Source organism: Hylaeus volcanicus, chromosome 6, assembly GCF_026283585.1.
Source record: "Hylaeus volcanicus isolate JK05 chromosome 6, UHH_iyHylVolc1.0_haploid, whole genome shotgun sequence".
NCBI lineage: Eukaryota > Metazoa > Arthropoda > Insecta > Hymenoptera > Colletidae > Hylaeus > Hylaeus volcanicus.
In genome coordinates, this window is record NC_071981.1 from 1835253 (window position 1) to 1844735 (window position 9483).

The 9483-nt window shown below is 35.9% G+C and overlaps 1 protein-coding gene across 2 annotated transcripts in view; it reads left to right on the forward strand.

Moving 5' to 3' along the window:
* The window catches only part of LOC128877935 (venom dipeptidyl peptidase 4), a 242597-nt gene that overhangs the window by 1548 nt on the left and 231566 nt on the right, over window positions 1-9483 (forward strand). Inside the window, exon 2 of one of the 2 annotated variants that reach the window (XM_054125620.1) lies at window positions 3162-3374. The exons of the other annotated variant lie outside the window; for it this stretch is intronic. Coding sequence (XP_053981595.1) covers window positions 3348-3374 — 27 coding nt within the window. The 5' untranslated portion in view covers window positions 3162-3347. The remainder of the gene's footprint in view (window positions 1-3161; window positions 3375-9483) is intronic. 2 annotated transcript variants of the gene reach the window in all.

The following is a 9483-nucleotide window of genomic DNA, read 5'->3' on the forward strand; positions in this document are numbered from 1 at the left end:
GAAACCTCGGACAACATTTTCGCTAAGGAAAAAGTTGTTTGAAATCATCTCCCGAACCACCCTGTTCAAGAAGTTACAACATTTTTGGGACACCCTGTATGCGCGTAGGTTTCGCGCATGCGCGGCGCGTTCGTAAATTTACGAAGATCGCGTCGACGCTTCGCGTTGAATTAGAAATTCGAATAGACCGCGTTTCGTTCTAATCTAAAATGTAGAAATTGCGAAATTCCTTTGCTTCGTGTTTGAGGCGATGGGCGAGTTATGTGCGAACATTCGGAAACAAGGCGCGATGGAATAAGGAAACGGGGTAGCGTTTCTTTGGGAAAGCGTTTCTTTTGTTAATCAACGTTTCCATCATGAGGTTACGTACAGTTACGTGGCGTTTGGAGAAATGAACATATTGCGTGGAAATGTCATTCGCTGTTGTGAGAATTTTCAGTCGAGGACGAAGTCGGTGGCAGAAATTCTTTCGATGGAGGTCACAAGCGAGTCTGCTCGACTATTATACTTTTCAAATATGGAAGACTCGCGATGTATGTACGTTGACAATTTTATGACAAGCGACGGTTTATAGGTTATAACGCAACGTGGATCGTTTTCTGTATAGAGAGCAATAAGGATTTCGGTTTTGGTTGATCGCTATCCATAAATTTCAATCGGGGAAACGATTTAAATGTATTTTGATAAAGCTTAAAAATTTAATTTCGTTCGGATATCGACGAGCCTTTCGTACGAATACGATCGAATATTTTCGAAAGTTGGAGAGTACAGACAAAACACGGCAATGGTTTTCTCCCGCGTATTAGCAGATATTCACTGATATCTGGAGTACAGTTACTTCGTGTTGGATTAAACGGTTAGTATTGTTCGCTCAATCGCTCATAAATTATTTATTTATAACAGATTGGTCGTTTATCTTGGCGATTCAAAGTAAAGCCTGAGATAATTTTGTAGCCAATAATATCGAGCTTCTTAGAAAATAAAAGTCACAGCGTGTCGAAATGATTGAACACTGTTACATTTGTAATCCAAGCAGCAGTAATTTTTTCTTCATCTATGTAGAAAATTGTGTCGCGTCACGATCCGGATTAACAATTTAATCCAACGCGCCTGTTGCGGGGATTAAAAAAATAATAACACGGTAAATCCGCTGCCAAGGAGCGCGTGGACTCGAATAAATAGTTTAAACCGGATCAAAAATGTTGGAGGAGCTTTTCGATATTACAGTTCACTCGATTACGAACACAATCATAAAACATCCAGCGCGGGTATTAAACAAGAAGTCGATAACGTGCTTCGTAAACTTTTTGCGGTAATTCTAGGACTATTTTTTATTCTTCGTTTATTTACTAAATTCAACTACATGGTTTTCGACACTGAAACGATCGAAACGCAAACGAAATGATAGCAATGTCGCGATTGTTTAATTCGGTTATTCTCTTTGTTTGTTTTTCTTTATTATAGTGTTGTCCTGTCGGACAGTTTACACTTTTCCTGAGAATACAAAATTAGAATATTAATAAAACATATAATACTTAGTCTATAATTTCTTACAATTACTACTATATTACATAACTTAACCTAACTGTTTCCCTCTCTAATACTCTAACATTGTAGACCAACGACCTCTAATTGCTTTAGATTAAACTATTTCCTATTTTAAATTAAAAATTTTACCAGGCAACTTTGCCCTATCTTTACTTATTCGTTAATCTACACAAAAGTGTTTCTTTTTTTTTACATTGTAAGATGAGATTCCTCTAAGAAGGATACGATTGCTTTATACATATATCTTAAGTTTGTCTAATGCTAGCAAACTATAGATATTCGAGTGATTTTCTTCAATTTCTTTTCCTATTTTTCCATACGATTCGTTTATTCTAAATTTTTATTTCAATTAGGAATTATGCTTCCTTAACGAAACACAAGTTTAAAAAATGGCGCTGTAATGAAGGATAATTCTCGTACACCGCTTGCACTCCTTGGAAACCGATTCCCGTTAATTATCATAAAACTTTAAAGGGGGCTCGGAGAGATTCGCGGAGGGGAAGAAAAAAAAGATAATTCAGAACTTCCGTGATTAATGAAGTAATTCATTCCAAGTAAGAAGTTGTATTTCATTTCGCCCGACTTGCGTTCTTTCGACCGAAATAATCTCTGGGAGGGGGAGAGTTATAGCAGGGGGGCCGAGGGGTCGTTGCAAAGAGTTCAAATCAACCCCCAAATCCAATAACGAATAGGAACGCGTTTACGCGTTCGTTTACGCTTATTCGTTTCCGCGGAAATGTACAATTTTTCCAAATAAATACAGTGGCTATAGATTATATTCGTATACCGATCAATTTACAAAAAAACTTTTGTGTGAAATTCTAGTTTCTTAACTTTTTCTTTTTTATAATCAATGATACTTTACATATTCTCGGAAATCTTTAAGATAGATGTAGTCCAAACAACATTTACTAGTTAATATAATTTGTGAAATTAACAAGAAAATGCGAAAAGTGGATAAAAGTATAGAAGCAACAAGTATTTGTATGATTCTTATGACGAACCATTTACAGTAGAATTTGTAACGTAAACATATTAGTTTATTGCTTCGTAAGAATTATGAAACATCAAATTTCCAGGAAAGTACTTTTCAAAAAGGCTCTAATAGAGGAATGGAAAAAATCCCACTTCGAATAACTAATAATTTAGTTAATTTAATGCTTAGAAGAGTTACAATAATTATAAAATCAAAGGGAAATTCCACGAAGGAAGTATTATATACTTATAAATTAATGCAAATTTCTTTTTTTTTCATCAAGTTTTAAAAATCAAACAGCTCTGCGAATACTTATTGCTTCAATATTTCTATCGATTAATTGTTTTTTTCTCGTTAATTTCTTAACTTACATAAATAGCTATTTTTTTTTGTACTCTATTTATTCTAGAGATTTCCGAGAATATGTAGAATGTCATTGTTTATAAAAAAAATAAGTTAATAAATAACAATTTTACATATTTTGTTTGGAAATTGATCGGTGTCCGAATACCTTCTACAATCACTGTAGCAATAAGTCTAAGAAACATTTCCGGAACATTCTAAATCGAGAATCTTTTTTCAAACGAATCGATTCGAGGCTAGTAGAGGACTAATTAGTGTTTTGTGGATTTTATAGGTGAATACAGTCTTCCAAAGTAGTATTATTCCTGAAAAACTTGTCGACCGACCAGACACGATAGGCAAAGTAATCGACGGGATAGGCAAGTGAAAAAAAAAACACGAAAGTGCGAACTGCAATGTGCAAGAAAAAAAGTGCGCGCACTCCTGGTAATAAGAACATCACGAGAGAAACTCTACGACGATGACGGAAGGCGGACCGAACATAAGTGTAAGTAACTAGTCATTTTCCTGCATATAAATACAGCGAGAATTAATTTTCCCGGGACTGGAACAAATGCAATTTTATTGTTTAATGTTAGAGCAACGATGAAACATTCCCAGATTATTTATTATCAAAACTAAATGGGCTGTACATCTTGGTACTTCTTGAAAACAAATATGGAAATGATTATTATAGAGTGTGTCCCAGGATTAGTGTAAGAACCAGAAACGGAGGGTAGCTGAAACGATTCCGAACCACAATTTCCTTTGCAAAAATGTCGGATCGTGCTTCGTTTTTGAATTATTAACGAAAAACGAAACACCATTGTGGTTCAGAATCGTCTCAGCTACCCCTCATTTCCGGTTCTTACGCTAATTCTATGACACCCTGTATCCTTTGCTGTGGGATTGTCCCGAGATCGTCGTTTCTCTGGTTTTCACTCTCCAAGTCCCTACGTGTAAATATAAATTGTTTGTCTCTATATTCTCCACGTATCCTCGACATATTTTCCCCTTGCTTCTTGTTACTTAAAGATCTCCTTACCTGAGTTCCCAGAACTACTGATATTTAGTTCCAGTGTTTTCTAAAACACCTGTACCCTAACCTTTTCTATTCCACCACCAGTGCTCCTAAAACTCTCGTTAAGACTCTGTATTTATGTTTGCTTGCTACCAGGTTCCCTATATTTTCCTCGTAGAATGTTTATAACTCTCCACTCCTCAGATGTTTCTCTCTATCCCTGTTTCCAGCAGAGGTGAGCAAAACTCCTATGTGGTTGAATATTTTCAACAATAAATGAACATCTTCAGTAATAAATGTAAAATATACTGATTCTCTTGTAATTAGAATTAGGTGAGCAAAACTCCTATGTGGTCGAATATTTTCAACAATAAATGAACATTTTCTGTAATAAATGTAAAATATACTGATTCTCTTGTAATTAGAATTAGGTGAGCAAAACTCCTATGTAGTTGAATATTTTCAACAATAAATGAACATTTTCTGTAATAAATGTAAAATATAAAGATTCTCTTGTTTCCTCTTGAAATTAGAACAATGCTTTCAGTGCATTGTTTTTACTCCCTTTCGAGTTAAATCTACAAACGTATTTCTCTTTACAAAGGAAGTTGCTTTCTAGAATATATTTCTGAACTTTCTCCCTTTGTAAAGAAACCTTTATTCGCAATGGAAGATGAATTTTCTTTTCCTCATCTATCGTTCGGATGAAATTTCACTCGTCCCTGATTTCCAGAAATCAATTTTCTTCACCCGCGCCGCTTGTTTCTTTGATCATACACCTTTTTCAAGGTTCCCTCGCTTAGCCGGTCTCCTTTTCTAGATTTCCCTCGTCCACGAAGTTCTCTGATCTCGAAACCCTTTTTTCTAGGCTGTATATCTCTCTCTCCGGGATTCCACGTTTTTTTTTCTTCTTCCTGCAGTCTTCTCTCCTAGGCCCCGTTTTGTCTCCCACAAAGATTGAGATTGAATAATTTAATAGCGAAACCGAGGAGATGGTGCAAGTTTATTTTTTCACGTCACTGTGCTCTCGCTTCTCATGGAATTAAAACGAGACACAGCAGGCCTTCTCAATCTATGCCTCGCGTCCCAAAAGTGCACAATTAAGTTGAATATGTTCGTTTAAAACTGTGGTCAATTCTCGTATCGAGTTTCTTGTAATATTCTCTTCTTCGATGGTTGGTTTGCTTGGTACTTAAATATTTTTGAATCGTCTTTATTAATTCGAATACTACTTTTCTTTGTGTCTCGAAGTTGAATATGCTCGTTTAAAACTGGGGTCGATTCCTCGTACGGTTTTTCTTGTAATATTCTCTTCTTGTCTTCTTGTCTTCCTCGATGGTTGGTTTGCTTGGCATTTAAATATTTTTGAAACGTCTTTATTAACTCGAATACTAGTTTTCTTTGTATCTCGAATATTTATTGAACACGTCTTAAATTTAAAAATTCAGCACCTTAGTACATAACAAAAAACATTGAGTCGATCTTTTCCTACGTAATGTATCTCGAAATAATTCATTTCGCAATCTCTTTTCATCTAAAACTTCATTTTGAGAAGCACTGCGGTATGTCCGGTTTTAAATAAGACAGAGAATCCGTCCGAGCCACTCTGGACGATCTTAATTACGGTCGAATTCGTTATTGAGATGCGTGCACTTCCCGTTCGCTTCGTCGCGAATGGAAAAATACTGTCCCCTCGATTGTTTTCCAGCCCTCGAGATGTATTTTCATTTAAGAATTTACGAGGCCGTTTTAATCTCGAACTGGGATTAACGGTTTTACGGGCGGAAACCCGAAGTGTGCCCCAACAATTTCAATGATACTACGCAGATCGTTAACCACACTTTTAGCTCGGAATTACGGGGGCTGTTAAATTCAGGAAATGGTTTTGGTAATTCCCCGCCATGGAAGGAACGTTTACCGTGATCCCGATCATCCAGATTAAAAAATAATTCACAATCTTGCCGTTACCCCGTCGACTATAAACAAAAAAAAAAGCGTGGTGATTCTTCAATTCGTTATACTGGACTTACACTGCACGCTAAAATGAAAACGCGACGGCAAAAAAAAAAACAGGTTCATTTATAAACCCGCTGTAAATTTTGATTCGAACGATAGAATATTTATATCCATAATGTATATCGCCGTAAATAAAACGAGGCGGTATAGTGTTTTATCCACGACTTTCGTTCGTTTCGTTCCGTTTCGTTGACACAAATTTTAACAGATAAACAAGCGTTTCTTCTCCATTTGTTACACGATATTTCGAAGTAACCGAGAGTCTCGCTCGTTTTCCGTGTCTATTTCGTCGTATTTCGAGCATCAAATACTCCACGCGCAGAAATTCAGGTCTGGTTCTAATGCACACGCGTGAGAACCCCAGAGAAGTTTATGGGAAAGCTCGCGATACATACTATGCATCGAAAGTTCGTATCTTGGCGCCGATTCGTTACGAGCACGTCTAACTTCGACCGGCAATAATTCAAAAAGTTGATAACTGATAGTCACGCGAAAGCGTCATGAAATGTCACGCTACACCTGCATGGATACTTTTCGCATCGAATGGATCGAACGACACCGAAAGATAAAGAACGGGAAGAGCAAAGATTGCTATCGTTCCGTTTTACTCGAATACTTCTCGCGCGATCCATCACCTTGGGAAGTAAAATAAGAAAAAAGAGAAGCAAAGAATTGGCGAGCTACAGTTTGCCTTTCGTTTAGCGCAGTGTTTGCGAAGTAGAGAGCTCGATCTCCAAACTGGTACCGGTAACATTGTTAACACTTTTCAAAGGGTGTTTCTTGATATACAATCATCTCGAGTTCGATCGACGACTTTATATCACGGGTTTACCGGATGTAAGTATCTTTTATTAGAACGAAATATTCGTCAGTGTTCGATTTTAACTTCTAGTGAACTCGTATTATTTGAATTGATGCCAAGCGTTGCTCTACAGTCAGTGTAATAAGTATTCGTACAGAAACCAATTCAAAACTTCATGTATTTATTTTATTAATAAATTTTGGGGGAAGAAATCATTAACCAACATTCATAAATATTTTTAGAGTAGAATTTGCGTAAATTAAAGTTTTAAATTAACTTTTAATGTTAGCCTTTCATTTTTTTTCTTCTTGATTTTATTTGAAATTGGTTGCTGTAGGAATACTTATTACACTGACTGTAAATATATGAACACTCGACCAATGACAATGTCAATATACTATTTCTTCCATTTCTACCAACATTTTTGGGACACCCTGTATTCGTTATCCGTTATTCGAATAAAATTTCTCCCTTTTCCATTATGGAGTTTGAGGTCCACCTTAAAATAGTGTGATCGATAAATCACCCGTTAGCATTCATAACGATTTATTTACCAAGCTTTATAAAATTATCCTCACGAGTAATTCCCCAGTTCATAAACATTAAAATATTGCTATGATCTGAGAAGCGAGCTAAAAGTACGATTAAATGCATTTATCCGTGTGAACAGTTACAATTAGGATGATAGGTGGATTCCTAGCATACAAACAGTTTGTTCCTTGACAAATCCATATAAAATTAAAGAAAATTTAAAATTTAACACGTTGGTCGCCACGTCACCCAGACATGGGTGACAGGACTTTTCGTTAAGGAATTTAAAAAATTATTTCCAAATGTAGGCCAATAATGAAAATAAATCTGGATAGGTTTCGTGAATTTGGTGACGTTAAAAAATTCTATGCTACGATAATGTTAATTTATGTAATCTTCAATAGTTTCGAGACATAGTTTTAACTTTCTAATGATTTTCACGAGTTTCAACTTGGCAGCCGACGTGTTAAAGAAGTTTTCCTGTAAATATTTCGAATTGTCCCAATCTATCAATGTTTATCGAGCAATTTCCTCCAATGAGCCTACTTTGTTACTCACTTTTCGTCATAACCCTCTGGGCGTACGATCGAAGTACGAGACAACACTGTCACCTGTTTAACGATAAACAGGGTCGATTTAGCTTGACCTAACCTATCCTACAAATCCTTATTAGAGCGACACTTGGCTAATTGCGCGCTAGTTCTATTGTGCAAGAGGGCATGCGGCGGTGCTAAGTGCACTCAAACTGGTACGAGGTTTAGATAAAGCGATAATGAATGGCTCCAGATACTGTTTATCTCTAATGAAAACTCCTCGTTACAAAACTACGCGCAATTACAATTACGCGGCGTTCCGCTCGTTTAACTTCCTATTGGCGTTCGTGCACGCCGATCGCGGTTACCCACGCTCGCAATCAGTTTTTTGAAGCTTCCTTTTCAGCGGGGCTGTAAACGCCGACCCGTGAAACGGATTTGATCGTTTCAAACGCATTGCCAACTGATTGGGGCTGTGGACTTTGCGTCATACCGCATTGTGCGATTACTGACGTACAATTGGAGTGTTCGCACTAAGTAAAATTAAAGGAAAGTCAAAGGAGAGTCAATTTTCAAAAAATATTTCACTATTAGTATTTTTCCTCCGTCGAGTTCGTTAAACTCTTTACTTGCATCTTGGGAAAACTAAGTTGAAAATACCATTTCCGTTACCGAATTAGTGATTCAACAGAGTGTTTAAAAGTACCAGGTTATTAATTCTCATATTACAAGAATTATAGAAATTGAAGATAAACCATGAAGTAAGAACGCTTAATTATTTTTGGGGCTTGAACAACGTTGAATTGGCATAATGAAATTATTATCAATGGCTTCGTAAGATATTCGACTCCTAGTATTTTTCCTTCATCGAGTACAGTTCGTTAAACTCTTTACTTGCATCTTGGGAAAACTAAGTTGAAAATACCATTTCCATTACCGAATTAGTGATTCAACAGAGTGTTTAAAAATACCACGTTATTAATTCTCATATTACAAGAATTATAGAAATTGAAGATAAACCATGAAGTAAGAACGTTTAATTATTTTTGGAGCTTGAACAACGTTGAATTGTCCTAATGAAATTGTTATCAATAGCTTCGTAACCACGTTTAGACCGTTTTTAATTAAACTAGAAAAAGTATACTCGTTATCCGTTGTTCGAATAAAATTTCCCTTTTTCCATTATGAAGTTTGAGGTTCGCCTTAAAACATTTTTACCGAGAAAAATAAGTTGTAGCAATTCATAAAAATAGCATTTCCGTTACCGAATTAGTGATTCAACAGAGTGTTTCAAAACACCACGTTATTAATTCTCATATTACAAGAATTATAGAAATTGAAGATAAACCATGAAGTAAGAACGTTTAATTATTTTTGGAGCTTGAACAACGTTGAATTGGCATAATGAAATTATTATCAATGGCTTCGTAAGATATTCGACTCCTAGTATTTTTCCTTCATCGAGTACAGTTCGTTAAACTCTTTACTTGCATCTTGGGAAAACTAAGTTGAAAATACCATTTCCGTTACTGAATTAGTGATTCAACAGAGTGTTTAAAAATACCACGTTATTAATTCTCATATTACAAGAATTCTAGAAATTGAAGATAAACCATGAAGTAAGAACGCTTAATTATTTTTGGAGCTTGAACAACGTTGAATTGTCCTAATGAAATTATTATCAATGGCTTCGTAAGATATTCGACTCCTAGTA